The following is an 18,937-nucleotide window of genomic DNA, read 5'->3' on the forward strand; positions in this document are numbered from 1 at the left end:
GCCACAAAATAAATAATCTGAAAGAAGTACTAAATAGTTTTCATGAATAAAAAGAATACTGGTGGTGGGAAGATATTTCCTGACAGCTGGCAAGCTGGAGGCAGTTTAGGACACAGAATCTACCATAATGGTGGCTGCACAGCCCTAATGCCTGGCTACTCCCAAGCGTGGGTGTGATTTTTTGGAAGGGGCAGTCGCTCATTCAGCAGTCATTTAATTTCCCCCACCATATTCTATTTGGGGAAAGAAAAGACCACCACCCACCAAGCTCCCCAGATCCCTCCCAGGCAAGTGAGTGGGGGACACTGTGTACTACAAAAGAACCACCTCCAGAATAGCATAGGCACCATGTGGAAACAGTGCAGAACCCCACCACAAGGAGTGGATGAAGATAGATACCCTGAAGCTTCAACAAGCAATGTCCACATACATAATCTCCCTGATAAAGAATTCAGTGATGAAATAGTGAGGAAGTTTAATGAGCTCAAAGAAACAGTGAAACGGACAGCCAATGAAAATATAGGAGGAAATAAGAGCAAAATTAAGAAAAACTACAAACAGAAATGTCATTAAAAATTCAGCAGATGAAATTAAAGAAAACCTCAATGGTGTCCTTAACAGTAGAGTAACAACAGCTGAAGACAGAATCAGTGAGCTTGAGGAAGAGATGTAAACAGCAGAGGGCGGAAAAAGTCCTTGAACAGAACTATGGGCTGAATTCAAGCAGAATAACATAAGAATAATTAGAGTCCCACAGAGACAGAGAAGTAACTCCAAGGAGATAGTAACAGTTAAAGACATTACTGCTAAAAAATTCCCAGAGCTGGAGAATGTAGGCATCCTGATCGATGAAACTCAAAGCGTACCAGCTAGAGAAACTCTAACACATATCCTAATCAAAATGACAAACACTATAGAGCTACAATTCTGCATTTACAGTAGACCCATTCAATGAAACCCTCCAGGCCCAAGGACAATGGTGGGATATAGTTTTACAAATCAATGAAATGGAGGCTCCACCCAGAATACTTCACCCAAATTAAGATTTAAAGGAATGATGCACAAATTCATGGATAAACAATAGTTCAGGAACTTCAGAGACGCAAAACCAATCTTGAAAGAAAAACTCAAGAGGCTACTGTAAGCCACACAAACCCCAGAAACACAACAGTTCTTTGAAGAAAGATGACACAAAACCCCATGACAATATCTTTCGATGTCAATGGTTTAAACCCACCAGTTAGAAGACACAGGGTAGCAAAATGGATTTTAAAAAAGAAATGCAACATTCTGCTGCCTACAAGAAACACATTTGCAGGGCTGAAGCGATATAGCACAGCGGGTAAGGCCTTTGCCTTGCACGCGGCCGAGCTGGGTTTGATTCCCAGCATCCCGTATGGTCCCCTGAGCACCGCCAGGGGTGGTTTCTGAGTGCAGAGCCAGGAGTGACTCCTGTGCATCGCTGGGTGTGACCCAAAAAGCAAAACAAAAAACCCAAAAACACCAAAAAAAAAAAAACCAACAACAACAACAAAAGAAACACATTTGAATTACTGGAGCCAACAAGGCTGGAAAACAATTCTTCAAGTAAACAACTCCTTCAAAAAAGCCAGGGTGGCCATACTTGCATCCGATGACATAGATTTCAGGCTGAAAAAGGTTACAAGAGACAGTGAAGGCCATTTCTTAATAATCAAGGGATACATACATCAGGAAGAAATTACACTGCTAAATGTATAAGCATATATATGCAACCAATGAGCGACTAGCAAAATACTTAAAACAACTGCTAATAGACTTCAAGAAGGACATTGGTAGCCACACAATAGTAGTTGGTGGAGACTTCAACACTGCCTTGGCACCCCTTGATAGATCAATGAGACTAAAACTCAACTGGCTTTGAAAGATGAAATGGAAGAGAGGGGGCTAGTAGATATATACAGCCCTACCCGCTGTTTTTGGGGTTTTTCATCCCCCAAAAGCCACTTATACATTCTTTTCCAGTGCACATGGGACATTCTTCAAGACAGACTACATACTGAGCCACAAAACATATCTCCATAAAATTAAGAGGACAAATATTCTATCAACTATCTTCTCAGACCACAAGACATTCAAAATAGAAGTCAACCACATAGAGAAAGAGAGAATCAAATCAAACACCTGGAAACGGAACAGCTCGGAGACTGAACAGCCAGTGGGTTAGAAAGGAAATCAAAGAGGAAATCAAGATTCCTATAAACAAATAAGAGTTGAGGACACAAACTACCAGAACTTGTGAGATACAGCAAAAGCAGTGTTAAGAGGAAAGTTTATAGCTTTGATAGCATACATAAGAAAGGAAGAAAGGGCCCACATGAAAAACTTGACTTCACAGCTCAAGATCTTAGAAAATGATGAACAAAAGGAACTCAAAACAAGCAGGAAGAAAGAAACAATAAAACCTAGAGCAGAGATTAATGAGCCGGAATCCCAAAAAACAATCCAAATGATCAATGAAACCAAGAGCTGGTTTTGGAAAAAATAAACAATATCAATAAACCACTAGCAAGACTAACAAAGAGAGAGAGAGAAAGAGAGAGAGAAAAAACCCTAATAAACCAAATCAGAAATAAAAGGGGGACATCACAATAGAAACCACAGAAACCCAAATGGTCATCGGAGAGTACTTTGACAATCTTTATGCCATGAAACAGAAGAGCTTAGAAGAAATGGACAAACTCCTGGACTTATATAGCATCCCAAGGCTGAACCAAGAAGATCTGGAATACCTGAACAGATCTATCTATCCATCAAGGAAATTGAAATGGTAATCAAAAGTCTTCAAGCAAAAGCTCAGGCCCAGATTGATTCACTAGTGAATTCCTTCAAACCTTAAAAGGGGTCCTACTGCCAATTCTTTTCAAGCGTTTCCAGGAAACTGAAAAAACAGAAACACTGCCAAAGAGTTTCTATGAGGCAAGTATCATCCTGATACGAAAGACAGACAGAGACACCACAATAAAAGAGAATTATAAGCTAATATACCTGATGAAAAGAAATGCAAGAAAAGATGCAAGAATATCAACAAAATTCTAGTAAATAGAATCTAACAACTCGTCAAAAAGACCATACACCACAACCAAGTGAGAGTCTTCCTGGAGATGCAAGAATGGTTTTTAACATCCTTAAGTCAATCAACATAATACACTATTTCAATAAAAGAATAAAAATCATTTGACCATATCAACAGATGCAGAGATAACATTTGACAAGACCCAGCACTCATTTAAGATAAAAACTCTCAACAAAATGGGAGTTGAAGGAACTTTCCTCAATGTATTCAAAGCCATCTACCACAAACCCACAGCAAGTATTATCATTATCTTCAATGGGAAAACTAAAAGCCTTCCCTCTAAGATCAGGCATAAGACAAGGGTGCCCACTCCTATAACTCCTATTCAATATAATTCTGGAAGTATTTGCCATAGCAGTTAGGCAAGAAAAACATATCAAGGGCATCCAAATAGGAAAGGAAGAAGTCAAGCTTTCACTACTTGCAGTTGGCATAATATTAAGAAAATCATAAGACTCTACAAAAAAGTTGGTAGAAACAATAAATTTTTAGAGTGGCACTTGCAAAATCATTATCCAAAAGTTCATGGCTTCTCTATATGCAAATAATAAAAGAGAATAAAGTGATATGAAAAAAAATATTCCTGTTCACAATCATAACTCAGAAAATCAAGTACCTCAGAATCAACTTAACTAAAGAGGTCAAGGGCGAGTCTCGGGCAGGGCCGGTGCCAGCTCGAGCTCTGCCGAGATTCGACCCGGCCATGCCTTTGCACAGGCGCTTTGCTGCTTGAACGATCAGGATCCAGAGCCAGCTATATTACTTGGGGTCCCAGCGAGTGCTTGCAGCCATGTCTCCAGACTGTGAACTAAGCTTTTGCTCCATGCTGCTCCAGGAAGGGAAATGATGCAATTTCCAACTTAAATCTCCCTAGACTTAATTACTAAAATACAGAAATCCTAAACCATGCGGCCACGCGACTTTATATCTTCATTCTCATCAGTGGAAAACTAATTATCAAATGTTTTCTTGTCAATAGGGCTGTATTCTTGGGGGATAAACTCCAACAAGAATAGTGAGTTCTGTGTTGAAACTCCAACAATAGTGAGTTTTGTGTTGAAATATGGAATGTAATCAAGGTAAAGAGAAAAGGAAGTGAAATTTATCAGTTATGCAGGGGGGGTAGGGGTGGGGAGGTGGGAGGTATACTGTTTGTTTTTTTTTTCTTTTTTTGGTGGTGGAATATGGGCACTGGTGAAAGGACGGGTGTTTAAGCATTGTATAACATAAGCCTGAGAACTCTGTAACTTTCCACATGGTGATTCAATAAAAAAAAAAAAGAGGTCAAGGGCCTATATAAAGAAAACTACAGGGGCTGGAGCAATAGCACAGCGGGTAGGGCGTTGGCCTTGCACGCGGCCGACCCAAGTTCGATTCCCAGAACCCCATATGGTCCCCCAGCACCGCCAGGAGTAATTCCTGAGTGCAGAGCCAGGAGTAACCCCTGTGCATCGCCAGGTGTGACCCAAAAAGCAAAAAAAAAAAAAAAAAAAAAAACCAAAAACTACAAAACACTACTTCAAGAAATAAAAAAGGACACAAGGAAATGGAGACATATCCCCTGCTCATGGATTAAGAAAATTAACATTGTTGGGGCTGGTGAGATAGCACAGCGGGTAGGGCGTTTGCCTTGCACGCGGCCGACCCGGGTTCAAATCCCAGCATCCCATATGGTCCCCTGAGCACCGCCAGGGGTAATTCCTGAGTGCAGAGCCAGGAGTAACCCCTGTGCATCGCCAGGTGTGACCCAAAAAGCAAAAAAAAAAAAAAAAAAAAAGAAAATTAACATTGTCAAAATGGCAATACTCACTCCCCAAAGCATTATACAGATTCAATGTAGTCTATATAAGGATATCCATGACATTTTTCAAAGAAATAGACAAAACACTCCTGAAATTCATATAGAACAATAATCCCCCAGAGATAGCTAAGGCAATCCTTGGGCAAAAGGTGATGGGAGGCACCACCTTCCCCAATTTCAAAAGGTACTACAAAGCAGTGGTAACTAAAACAGCATGGTGGTAGAATCAAGATAGACCCGCAAATAAAATGGAATAGAGTTAAATATCCTGATGTAGACCCTTCAAATATATAATCACTAAATCTTTGATAAAGGAGGAAGAAATATGAAGTAGAGCGAGGAAAGCCTCTTCAACAAGTGGTACTGGGAAAACTCGGCAGCCACATGTGAAAAATGAAACTTAGACCTCTATCTAATGTCATGTACAAGTCAGATCAAAATGGATTAAAGACCTCAACACCAGACCTGAATCCATACAGTACACAAAGGAAAATGTAGGCAAAACCCTCCATGACACTGAAGTTAAAGACATCTTCAAAGATGAAACACCACTGACCAAGCAAGTGGAAGCAAAGAAAAACAAACAGGATTACATTAAACTAAGATGCTTCTGTACCTCAAAAGAAACACTGATCAAGATACAAAGACAGCCCACGGAATGGAAAAAACTATTTACCCAATACTCCCTCTGATAAGGGGCTAATGTCAAAGATAATACAAGGCACTGGTTGAACTATATAAGAAAAAACCCTCTAACCCCATCAAAAAAATGGGACAAGAAACGAACAGAAACTTCTTCAAAGAATTTTTTTTTTAAATATGGAACGCTTCATGAATTTGCGTGTTATCCTTGTGCAGGGGCCACGCTAATCTTCTCTGTATCTTCCAATTTTAGTATCTGTGCTGCTAAAACGAGCACTTCTTCAAAGAAATTAAAATGACAAAAAGGCACATGAAGAAGTGCTCTACATCACTAGTCATCAGGGAGATGCAAACCAAAACAATAATGAGTTATCAACTCACTTCAGAGATGGGCATACATTCAAAAAGAACAACCAGTGCTAGCACGGATGCTGGGAGAAGGGGAGTCTCATTCATTGTTGGTGGGAATGTTGACTGGTCCAGCCTTTTTGAATTACAATGTGGACATTCCTCAGAAAACTAGAAATTGAGCTTCCATTTGACCCAGATGTAACACTTCTGGGACTACACCCTGGGGACTCAAAAACATACAGCAGAAACACCATCTGCACTTCTTTGTTCACTGCAGCACTATTCACAATAGCCAGACTCTGGAAACAACCCCAAGTGCCTGAGAATAGATGACTGGATAAAGAAACTATAGTATCACACAATGGAATACTATGCAGCTGTTAGGAAAAATAAAGCCACGAAATTTGCTTATAAATGGATAGATATGGAGAGTATCATGCTGAGTGAAATGGAAATGATTCAGAAGACAAGGGACAGATATAGAATGACCGCACCCATTGGTGGGATAAAAAAAAACACACACACAACAAAATAGTATGAGACTAATATCCAAGGCCAGAAAAACAGGGGCCAGGACTGGTCAATGGTTAAAAGCAAGACACAAGTATGTGTGGGGCAAAGGGCAGTTAGGATAAAAAGGACCAGGATGACAAAAATAGAAATGATCACTCTGGACAAGAACTGAGTGTTCAAAGCAGGTTGAAGGGTAGCACTGTAGCATTGTCGCCCTGTTGTTCATCAAATTGCTTGAGCGAGCACCAGTAACATCTCCATTGTGAGACTTGTTGTTACCGTTTTTGACATACTGAATACGCCACAGGTAGCTTGCCAGGCTCTGCCATGCGGGCAGTATACTCTTGGTAGCTTGCTGCGATCTCCAAGAAGGACGGAGGAATCAAACCCAGGTCAGCCCGTGCAAGGTAAATGCCTACCCGTTGTGCTATCGCTCATGATGATCTTTCAGTATTTATATTACAAAACATAATGCCCAAAAGGAAAGAGGAAAAGAGAGGGGAGAGAAACAGAGACAGAGACAGAAAAAGACAGAGAGACAGAGACAGAGAGAAGAAAAGTACCTGCCACAGAGGCAGGCAGGAGGTAGGGGGCGAAAGGAAAACTGAGGACTTTGGTGATGGGAAATGTGCACTGGTGAAGGGACGGGTGCTGAAATATCATATAACTCAAACCCAATGAACAACCTTGTAACTGTGTATCTGTGACTCAATTAAATTTTTCTTTTTTTAAAAGAATAGTCCTGAGAGGTAATACAGGTAGAAAAACTTACCTTGCACTTGGACAACCCTAGTTCAATCCTTAGCATTGCACATAGTTGCCCAAGTACTGCCAGGAATGATCCCTGAGCACTACTGGATGTGGCCCAAGAACAAATAAAATAAAACTGGATCTTTGTCTCACCCTTAATAAACTTAAATTCTGTACAGAATGAAGGCCCAAATGTGAAAGGAAAACTTTAAAGCCTTATAGAGCACAGAGAGAAGAAATCAGAACAGAAAAGGCTTTTGTGAACTCAAACAGTGGTATGTTTAAAATTACAATGATCTACAAATAAACTTTCATAAGACATGAAGTAAACAACTAATCAGTCTAAAAGTTACCTATGATTATATACATTAGCAGTATTTAATCTGTTACTGAAACAGTAATTAAAATTATTCAAAATAATAATAAATCAAATTATAAAAATGAAAAAAGTTACCTATGATTTTAACTTAGAACTAAAAATCTGGAAAATGTAAAGAATTGACTAGAAATTAGTAAGAAAGATTATCTAATATAGGTTTTTTTTTTGTTGTTTTTTTTTTGCTTTTTGGGTCACACCCAGCGATGCACAGGGGTCACTCCTGGCTCTGCACTCAGGAATCACCTCTGGTGCTGCTCAGGGGACCATATGGGATGCTGGGAATCGAATCCGGGTCGGCCGTGTGCAAGGCAAACACCCTACCCGCTGTGCTATCACTCCAGCCCCGATTATCTAATATAGGAACATAAAAAAGAATGGAAATTAGCAATTTACAGAGAAAAATCTAAACTCTCAATACAAACATGAATATATGATCAGCAAATAATCAGAACAATCCAAATAAGATAAAAAATAAAGTAAGTCTGTGGGCCAGGAATGGTGAGAGAGTACTTGCCTTGCATGTCAGGTTCTAGTTTTAATCCCTAGCACCTCACAACAAAAAACAATCAAGTGTTATATCATGTCCATGGACTGGGGAGAGGTGGTGATCTGCAATCTGGCTACCAAATACAAACACAGATTTAAAAAAACCAAGTGGCCTCACAAAACACCATAGTAAAAGTAAACTGACCCCAACTACTTGGGGCCAGAAACTTAACTGCTCTAGTAACAATGAAAACACATCTATACCTCATCCCAGCAGTGACATTCTCCATAGAACTCTCTCCTATGTACATCGGGAAGTACCAACAGGGATATACCTTCCTTGTGGCTTCATCATTATAAAAGCATTGAGAACAACCAAAATGTTCATCAATAAGAACTGAAAATAGCACCTACTCCAAGGGCACAAAAACACTATTCAGAAAAGACATTCACATTCCTTTGTTCACTGCAGCAATATTCACAATGTATTACCTAAATTTGGAAATACTCAAAGTGTTCAAGAATAGAAGACCAAATAAAGAAACACACACACACACACACACACACACACACACACATGCCACTCAGCTATAAGATGAAATCATGCAATTTACATGCATGTACTTGGGAGAGTACCAGCTGAGTGAAGTCAGAAGGAGAGGGACACAGAATGATCTCTCTCATATACAAGATACAAAGAAACGTAGGGGAATAACAAATGCCATCAGTGACAGAACGGAGAATTGGCCCCACTAGGAATGGGACAGCTGGAGGCACTGGTACAAAGATAGAGGGAAGCAAACATGATGATGGAGTGTGATGCTAAATAACTTATGCATGAAACCTTACCAGTAACAGTACTGTAAACCATGGTGCCTGAAATAAAATTTTTTAAAAATAAAAAATAAAAGGAACTGGAAAAAACTGTATTACATATAGGGAAAACCTCATATATGAAAATGCACCCCTATTAAATCTAGAGGGGGTGGAGCAATAGCATAGTGGGGAGGGCATTTGCCTTGTATGAGGCCAAGCCCGGTTTGATCCTTGGCATCCCATATGGTTCTCCGAGCACCGCCAGGAGAACTGAATGCAAAGACAGGAATAACCCCTGAGCATCACTGGGTATGACCCAAATACAAAACAACAAAAAACAAAAAATAAAATATATCCCAAAATTTTAGAGTTAACAGCTAAAAGAACAATGTACAGGCTATGTACAACAGTATGTAGCTATAAGTAATATCTTCAAAATATAATTAAAAAAGATACAATTCAATGGCAATAAAAACTATTACATAGGAAATTTGAAAATAAACCTAACAAGGATTTTAGAAATTTCTATGTAGAGCTATGTCAGGAATTCTTGTGCACAGAAAATAGTAAAAGTCAACTCATGGAAGGGTGAAAAGGCAAGTATTCAATGACAAGTCACCTTTTATTGTAAAGCTGTCACTTCTTCCCTAATTAATCTATGAACTCAATGTAATCTTAATAAAATCCCTACAGCATTTTTCATAGAACTTGATGAGCTCATTCTGAATTCCTTTGGAAGCAATCAGCACCAGCAAAATTTGAAAAGAGGAAAAATTGCCTTATGAAATTTTAAAATATGCAATGGTACCAAGGATTTTGCTCAGAGGGCTACTCTTTGCATGTACATGATCTGCATGTACAAGGCCTGGCACAAATCACCATATGGCCCACAAGTGCTTGAGGCCTCCAGCACCCGCTGGCACCTAGCAATGCCAGGTCTGAACAGCACCACACTTCTGGGTCCAAACATCATCAAGCCTATAGAGTTGGGCCAAAGGAGCTAAAGGCGGCTGCTAAAAGAGCACTGCTAGAGAGCACCCTCGTAAAAATGAAATATATTAAAAAAGAATTATGAGCTTGCCTACACAATTAAAATGTCTATACCAAGAGTATCTTAAATTTCAAAGGTGATTAAGAGAATATATTGGCAATATATATAAATAAAGATTAAGACTTAGAAAGTATATTCAGTGACAAGTAGAAGATATTGAACCCAGTAGGAAATGATAATGGATGCGAACAGACAAGTTACAGAAGAGGGAACAAAGACAGCTAATCAACAATAGTCTTCCTCACTAAGTCTTCCTTAGTACAATAAGATGTGACTTCCACTGAGACTGGAAAACTTAATTTCACAGTATTATATCAAGTAACGTGGTGAAAATGTAGAGAAACATTATTGGTGGTCACAGCAAATGACCCAAAATAAAGTCAAAATACAATTATGCCTGCTTTTTAGAGTAACATGAATTACCTGTGCTAAAAAAATATGTGTGTATATGTATATATATACATTATATACATTTATATACTTATGGAAGTGTCATTAAAATATAAAAGAATTAGAAGAAAAAGTAGGGTTCTGACTTCTAGCTCACTAGAATTTACTTTGGGTAGCCTAAACACCATGATGAAGAAAAGGAGAATTTTACTTTTTCCACCAATACAAATATTCAAGCCTTTTTTCAAAAGAAAATAGGAAGAATACTGATTATTACTTATTTTAGTCCTGAGGAAATATATTGCAGACTAGATTTTAAATTTTGATTTTTCTGTCAGTGGAGCAATAGTTACAGTTCAGAAAATTTGAAAGAATGAAAAACACCTTATAGTAAACACTTTCAGACACATACCAGCAAGACACGTCTTTGGCACTGAAGGTGGTTTTGTTTCCTGTGGAAGTATTTCCTTTGCTATGAAGGGTCTCCTTTCACTCTTTGAAGATATACTCTGCCATCTCTCTAAGGCCCTGTGGCCACCAATAGGAAATCTGCTTTGAATTTCACTGAAACTTTTCTTCACTTTTTTTGGTGATAATTTCTTTTCCAGGAGGGATTCCAAAGCCTGTTGTGAAACAGTCAATATTCTCTAGTTTATCTCACAGAGGTCTGACTTATAATCACAAAACTGAAAATGAAAGCTATAGAAAAATTCATTATTGACTATAATGAATGAAATGTTAATTTAAAACTTTATAATTTTGAGCTGGGGAAATTGCTCAAGTGGTAGAGCACAGGCCCAGTATGAACAAAGTCCACTATGGGGTATGGGGTGGGGGTCCTCAACCAATGGCAAAATGACTCTGTTTTTAAGTTTATTTTAGGGCAGCTAATAAAAGGAATTATTACTTTACAGGTTTAGAACATTAAAAACTAATAGTAAAATGATAAATACTATGACAACTTTTAAAGGCATTCACACGGTAAAACTAAGAATAACTATTTTAGAAACTAGTTTTTAGAATATAATCCTATGCATATTTTAAGATATTTTAATTCTCTTTGGGGGGGTCAAAGGGCACACATGTGGTGCTCAGGGATCACTCCTGGTGGTACTTGGGGAACCATACAGGATGCTGGAGATCAAACCCAGATTGGCTGTGTACAAGGCAAGTGTCCTACCCAGTGTTCTGCTAAGACATTTTAATTTTCAACGAAAACCTCATAAACTCAAGTTATTTATTTTTTTTGTTTGTTTGGTTTTTTCTTTTGCTTTTTGGGTCACACCTGGTGATGCACAGGGGTTACTCTTGGCTCTGCGCTCAGGAATTACTCCTGGCAGTCTCAGGGGACCATATGGGAGCTAGGATTCGAACCCGGGTTGGCGGCGTGCAAGGCAAAAGCCCTACCCGCTGTGCTATCGCTCCAGCACCCTCAAGTTATTTATTTACCTGTGGACCCTCCAAGCAATGTTCTCAAGGGACCTGAGTGCTTGGGACCAACAATGTAGTAGTCCTTGAGCCCTGCTCTGTTCAAGAGCCATCAGGGCCACACCCAGTAGTACTGAAGAGGGGGACCTCCAAGCTGTACCCACTTAGGGTCTTTAGGTACAGCAAATCAAACCTTCTGAATGCAAAGAATGTGCTTTAGCCCTCTGAGCTATCTTCCCAGGCAACTTAATGAGTATCTTAAGTGAGTTAGGCATTTTTAATATAAAATCTGATATACTTAGTATAAAACTAAGAAAATCTAGCAGGTCCAGTGACTTTGGTCACTCAATGATAAGTGACCAAAAAGTGAGTCCGTTCTGAAAAAAGTCATTGCCTCTAGTCCAACCCACTTACTCATTACTAGACAGTGCAGGTCTAGTCTCTATCTGTTCAACAGAAATTAAGGACAGTAACTGAACATAGTCAATTAGATTTCATTCAGATAGGTAAGTTTAATTAAGAAAATAAGCTTTAAAATAATATCACTAGGAAGAATCAATTTCTTGTATTACTGAATATTTTCAAAAGCGAAGGGCATAAACATGTATATCTTCAAAATGAAATTATTTCAGTGTTTCTTATCGTTAAGTTCTATAAGCATTTCGTAACTTGTCATACCATCCAATGGCCTACATTTGACAATAACAGACCTAGTGAGTTAGAGATACACAAATGTAACAGAGCAAACTACAAACATATTGTTGAATAATGCAACTATAAAGGTAAAGGGGCCATAAGTCCCAGCTACTCTGCCACATTAACAATAAAGACCTTTTTATCTGTGATTGAAAATGTATGGTGTTGCAGAAACAACACTGGCATGGGAGGTCAAAGATAGTAATTTGACTTCAAGCTCTCAAGAAAAGTATCTGTGTTAACCTACTGACCAATCTTTGGATTTTTATTCTGCAAAAACAGTAGTAATAAAACCTATTGCAAATCACCACATCAGTATTGTATGGGTAAAATGGGAAAATTATGTTGCTAAACACCTGCAAACAACACAGTACTATAATGATCTGAAGGATTATTGCTCTTATACTTCTCTCTGCACTGCACGTTCTGACTAGCCAAGTGTGACTTCCAGAAGTTCCTAGCCATGCAAGTGACAAAACTTGAGGCTCTATATACCCAAACATATTTCCTTCTTTTCAAAATTTTTTCTAGATTAAGCACTGATGATGATTTAAGTACTAATCCAGAATCCTTTGCAGTTTTCCTTTCCTATGGCTAAAAACCATTATTTGTTCTAGGCTCAAATTTCAATTTTTTTTTTGTTTTGTTTTTGGGTCACACTCAGCGATACACAGGGTTTACTCCTGGCTCATGCACTCAGGAATTACTCCTGGAGGTGCTGGGAGAACCATATGGGATGCTGGGAATCGAACCCCGGTCAGCCGCGTGCAAGGCAAACACCCTACCCACTGTGCTATCACTCCAGTCCCTCAAATTTCAATTCTTGAAGTGAATACAATTATAGATTAAATTGCAAACACAAAATAAAAATTAAGTATTTTGACCTCTGCAGAGCTAATGAATTTACTGAGCTGTAGTTCTGTTTTACATGCTTGTATTTTCCATAAATGAATGCATTAAAATGAGGGGACAGTAAACACTACCTTTTTTTTTTTTTTGCTTTTTGGGTCACACCTGGTGATGCACAGGGGTTACTCCCAGCTCTGCACTCAGGAATCACTCCTGGCGGTGCTCAGGGGACCATATGGGATGCTTGGAATCGAACCCGGGTCGACCGCGTGCAAGGCAAACGCCCTACCTGCTGTGCTATCACTCCAGCCCCTTGCTTTTTTTTAAGAAACAATGCACTTTTAATTAAAACTCTGGGTCAATTTCATACCTCAATTTGTTGCAGTATCTCTATAACCACATCAGGAACAGAAGAATCAACATCTAGCTTGGCAGAACAGAGTGACAGCTGGCGGATAAGACTACCCAGCTCCCTACAGCGAGCAGGAACTGGGTCCTCTCCTCGGTCAGTATACTGAGTGACCAATGTTTGTAAGGCCCGGATGGCTCCTCGATGGGCAGCTGCCAGCCTTGACATTGCCCATGACTGGTAATAAATGAGAGGCAAGAGTTATTTCAATATGCAGAACTCTTTAAGAGCAAACTGTCCTCCCACCCTAAGAATATGTGGTGATAATAATACCCAGGTAATTCACATGTCCATCTCCTCTCTATATAAACAAAGCCATTGCTATTGGAAAACATTTTCATAGTAAAGGAAATTGTAAAGTTTAAGGAATATCTAATGACAAGGTTTATCCTTCCTATTCTGTTTCTTTTACCATCACCAGCAGCAACAGCAGCAACAGAATCTGTTCCTTGGAAAGCAACCCCAAATCTAGAATATATAAAGGGGCTTACTAAGTATTTGGACTGGAGTGATAGCACAGCAGGTAGGGCATTTGCTTTGCACGTGGCTGACCCGGGTTTGATTCCTCCGCCCCTCTCAGAGAGCCCAGCAAGCTACCGAGAGTATCCCGCCCACAGGGCAGAACCTGGCAAGCTACCCTGTGGTGTATTCGATATGCCAAAAACAGTAACAACAAGTCTCACAATGGAGACATTTCTGGTGCCCACTCAAGCAAATTGATGAACAACGGGACAACAGTGCTACATTGCTACTAATTATTCAGATAATTAAGTTGCATCATACCTTCTTTGTATGTTTAGTTTTATGTGGACTCAACTTATCCAATTCTTCTTGGATTTCTTTAACCTATTTTATGAAGGAGAAAAAAAATGAGAACTTTATACCTTTGCACTGATCTTTTTTGTTCAAATATCACTGTATCACTGTCACTGTCATCCTGTTGCTAATCGATTTGCTCGAGCGGGCACCAGTAACGTCTCCATTGTGAGACTTGTTGTTACTGTTAATTCAAGTCACCTGAAAATGAAAACGAGGCTCGTCATGTACCAAAAATTAAGTAACTGGTCTCTGATTCAAGACAATGAACAGAGCACAGTGTCAACCTTCCACCCCCTAATCCCCAATGTAAAGGGAATTTAACAGGAAGGAGCAGAAGTTGAGGTGAGTGAAGAGGTTGGAGGGCCAAATCATGAAGTTTCAAGATCACACTAAAGAATTTTGCTTTTACTCTCTATGTTACAGAGAATCATCAAAGTTTCAGTTACTTTTTAAGCAGAGGGCTGCCTGTTCATAGTTTGAATAATTTAACAATAGCGTAAAGACCAAAATAGACCCAAAACCGAAACAAATTCTAACTTGGACATTTCCTTTTAAATTAAAAGTTCATCCTTGAGTTCAAGTAATAAGCTAATGTGACTTCAGTGACTAGAAATGATGAAAGCTTTTCAATGAGTACGGTATTAAACAATTAAAAAAAATCTACCATAATGTAAAGAATGTAAATACCTGTTTATCAGACACTGTTAATAAAAAATCCTTAATGAGGTATTCATTCTTTACTGTTTAATAATGAAAATCAAATTATTTCTACTGTTAAGTTTCCATCATTTTAAAAATTTGAGATTGATAAGAAACTAACAAGTTTGTTTTTCTCTAAGGGATTAAGAGTTTCAGGGCACCTGATGCACTTAACTTTGCCTACAAAAATATATGCTGTTAATCCCATGAACAAAAATATCACTAATTCAAAAAGATGCAAACAAGCATATATTACAGCACTTGACAAGAATCAAGATCTGGAAACAGCCCAAGGACCCAAAAACAAATGAGTGAAACAGTGATATAAATACAATATGGCATACTTCTCAGCTATAAGATGAGAGCTTACATTTCATGACTTGAAGGGAACTGAAGGGTATCATGCATAGTAACCGACTGAGTCAAGAGGACATATACATAATAATTTTACTCACAGGTGCAGAATAAAAAAAACAATCAGAGGAATGGACAATAACCAATGAAAACAAATCCTCAGATTCTGTCAGCAGGACTAAGTTTGTTAAAGTAGGAAGCAAGGAGGGGGCAGACAAAAAGGGAACTAGGGACAAGCTGTAAAAGAAGACTGGCACTTTGGTGTTGGTATAGTACAGAAACACTGTACTCCTGAAACATAAATATCAATACTGGTAGAAAATATGATATCTCAAAAATGTTTTAATTAAAAAATTTTAAAATAGTAATAGTTTCAACAGAGAAGTGGAGAAGGTAAATAAGCAAGAATAGAAGAAATTACATACTAAAGTGAGGTGATATGTACATGGAAGTCATTAGATTTAAAACAAAACATATTTGTTTTAAAACAAATATGTATTTAAAATTTGGCATAATAAAAAATAAAAATACATGAATAATAAAAAATAATAAAAATTAAAATAATATTTCTAAGCAAAAGACTCAGGGATTTAAAGAGTAAACATGATCCTCAAGAGTCAAACACTTGAAGAATTATGGACATATACACAAAACATACAAATGGCACATACAGATGATAAAATAAGATTTATTTATTTACCCGTTTCATGAAATTTAGCCTCATGAATGCATTAGGATTCACATAGGATACTTTGGTGCTAATATTCCTGAGACATAAGGGAAAATAGAATTCTCTGGAAAGGTAATGCCCAGGCTAAATGTCCTCTTCCTCAGAGGACTGCCTAACCTGCTGCTGGAGAACGTAGAGCATCCGGGCAGAACGAACAGCTTGCTCCTGCCTCCTTATGCGGACTCGCTTTTCTTCATCTGGATCCAAAGTATCTTCCGTTCGATCTGAAAATATTCACCCCCAACCCACCAAAGAAATTACAAACCATATAAAGAAACATTAAAAATTTCAAGTACTCAGGAAAAATAGTCAAAAGTCCCTAGCTTCATTGAGGATAAACACACAAGGATAAACAATTTTCATTTTTTTGATCAGCCAAGAAATGAAAATAAACAGAATTTGACTCCAGAGATAGAATGAAGCTACGGAGAGAACTCAATAGGCTGAGACACAGACTTTGCATGCAGAAGACATGGGTTCATGCCCCTCAACACATATTGTCCCCTTAGCATTACTAGGAGCAATTCTCAAGCACCAAGAAATAGCTCCTCAGCACCACTGGACATGACAACATCCAACCTCAAAAAAGGTGGAGGGGGTATGAAACTTTAATCAAAGTCCCACTCTATGTAGGATTCTCTAAACCAAATCCTACTAGACAGCTAGCATACTATTACACATGCTTTACTACTATAAAATTCTTTACACTGAGCTTCCCATTATTTAAAAAAAAAAATCCTTTATTTGCCTATTTTTAAAGCAAGACCTCATACTTTATCTCAAATCTGAAAGATAAACCCTTTCCCCAATATATTAAGATAGCATGAAAAAATTTAAGGTTCAAAGTATTCATGTATTAGACATGTGGGTGCTCCAAACTTAGAAAAGATTTCTTCAAAGAAAAATTTTCTAAAAGACTTCTTGAGGGACCAGAGATCGTATAGTGGATAGGGCATTTGCCTTGCACGTGATGACCTGGGTTAAATCAATGGCATCCAACATGGTTCCCTGAGCACTGCCAGCAGTAATTCCTGAGTACAGAGCTAGGAGAAACCCCTGAGAATTCCTAAGAGGGGCCCCAAAACAAAAAACAAACAAAACAAATTTGAAAACAGACAAGGAAAGCAAGAGTTGGCGGTCAGAGCAATAGTACAGTGGGTAGGGCATTTGCCTTGCACACTATCAGCCTGGATTCAAACCCCAGCATCCCATATGTTCCCCAGAGCACTGCCAGGAGTAATTCTTGAGTGCAGAGAAAGGAAAAACCCAGGGGTTCTTCATTTGAGCATTGCTGGGAGTGACCCAAAAACTGAGAACAAAGAATAAATTAATAAATTTTAAAATTAAAGCTAGAGTTGCAGATATAGACACCATCTTGTAGGAGCCTATGGGTCCAATTGTTTCTATCTCTAGTTTGATCTCACAGCATGGAAATACTCAATTCTCAGCCTTACTTTAGAATCAACAGTCTTCATACACTGTTCACACCACTGTTCATACTGGTTCATACACAACCAGTCTTTAGCACAGCACTATGGAAGAACAATTGAGGAACTCAAGTCTATCCAGAGGATGAAGGGAAAGAAGGGGCCACTGCAAACCACCAATCCACAATAAGGTAAATGAAGAAACTCAAAATAAGCCTTTATATGCTTATATGGTTTCTTGCCCACTGTTACTTAGAAAGAAAAAAGAATCATGTAGTGCCAAAGATCAAATACAGGAACTCACCGTGTACTCTACCACTTAAGATATCCTAAGTCCCCGACCTGTGGCATCTGGGGATAAGGGGCTCCCAAGCAATACAAAGGGGCCCAGGGACTACTCATAGTAATACTCGGCTTCCCATGCTAGGTGGTTCAATGCTAGGAACCATGAACAGGCAGCAGTTCAGTCCTGTGACTCTGAGGAACACCAAGGTCACCCTAACAGTGCTGAGCTCTCCAGGATTCACCAGGTAGTACTAAGGAGGGCCATGCACTGCCAGGATTTGAACTTAAGTCTGCAGGCAGGCTTGACTGGTGAGCTATCTCCCAGCCCTATTGTGACATTTTTATGACAATATAGATTTGTAACAGAAAATCTATATTGTCTAAATTCAGGTTAGGTTGAAAATCTAACCTGAAAACATTCAACCCAGTTCTTCCCTGCAAAGTTTTTCAAACTTTAAACATCATCCTGTTATTTGGTCATATCTTCAGAACAGTAGGACTTTAGCAAGACCTTGTTCTCATGAGCACAGATGTCTTCTACCAATGTCAGAAGGAAAGCACCCTACCTTCTGTACTATTGCTCTGGCCCACAATTCTATTATTTTAATGCAGAAATGTTCCTGGTGTTCTAGAATTTACTGTTTTTTTAATAAGAAAAAGAACATAAGAACAATTTCTTTTTAGTCTCACTATGTAAAATTTTTCTTTACGTACTTTTCATCTATTTTAGACTTTGCAAATGATCAAATTTTTCTTTAGCTAACTGCAAAATCAACAAATCTGTAACCCACCCCTAGGTAAACCTGATTTCCTTCTTCCTGTGTTAAAATAATAACGTTAATTTACATAATCTTTGTTCTATTATCTCTACATATTTTTGCAAAGCACCTCAAATTCCATACTTTAGAATATGTAATATTCTGACACGGCACTTTCTTTTCTCAAAC

At 38.5% G+C, this 18,937-nt stretch overlaps 1 protein-coding gene and 1 non-coding gene across 5 annotated transcripts in view; both read right to left on the minus strand.

The window, feature by feature from the left end:
• The window catches only part of KIAA0753 (KIAA0753 ortholog), a 92,895-nt gene that overhangs the window by 63,926 nt on the left and 10,032 nt on the right, over nt 1-18,937 (minus strand). For 3 of the 4 annotated variants that reach the window (XR_008629397.1, XM_055134032.1, XM_055134031.1), the window contains exons 4-7: nt 16,396-16,502; nt 14,460-14,522; nt 13,638-13,853; nt 10,707-10,917 (exon numbers count right to left, since the gene is read on the minus strand). Coding sequence is in view for 3 of the 4 variants with exons in the window: in XM_055134032.1 (XP_054990007.1) it covers nt 10,707-10,917; nt 13,638-13,853; nt 14,460-14,522; nt 16,396-16,502 (597 nt within the window). In the remaining variant the exon portion in view is untranslated. Of the gene's footprint in view, nt 1-10,706; nt 10,918-13,637; nt 13,854-14,459; nt 14,523-16,248; nt 16,361-16,395; nt 16,503-18,937 lie in introns of those variants that run through there. The other variant, XM_055134033.1, reaches the window with a different exon arrangement.
• Nucleotides 5,730-5,835, minus strand: LOC129403837 (U6 spliceosomal RNA). Its single transcript, XR_008629497.1, has one exon. It is a non-coding gene; the product is annotated as a U6 spliceosomal RNA (small nuclear RNA).

Source organism: Sorex araneus, chromosome 3 (genome assembly GCF_027595985.1).
Source record: "Sorex araneus isolate mSorAra2 chromosome 3, mSorAra2.pri, whole genome shotgun sequence".
Classification (NCBI taxonomy): Eukaryota; Metazoa; Chordata; class Mammalia; order Eulipotyphla; family Soricidae; genus Sorex; species Sorex araneus.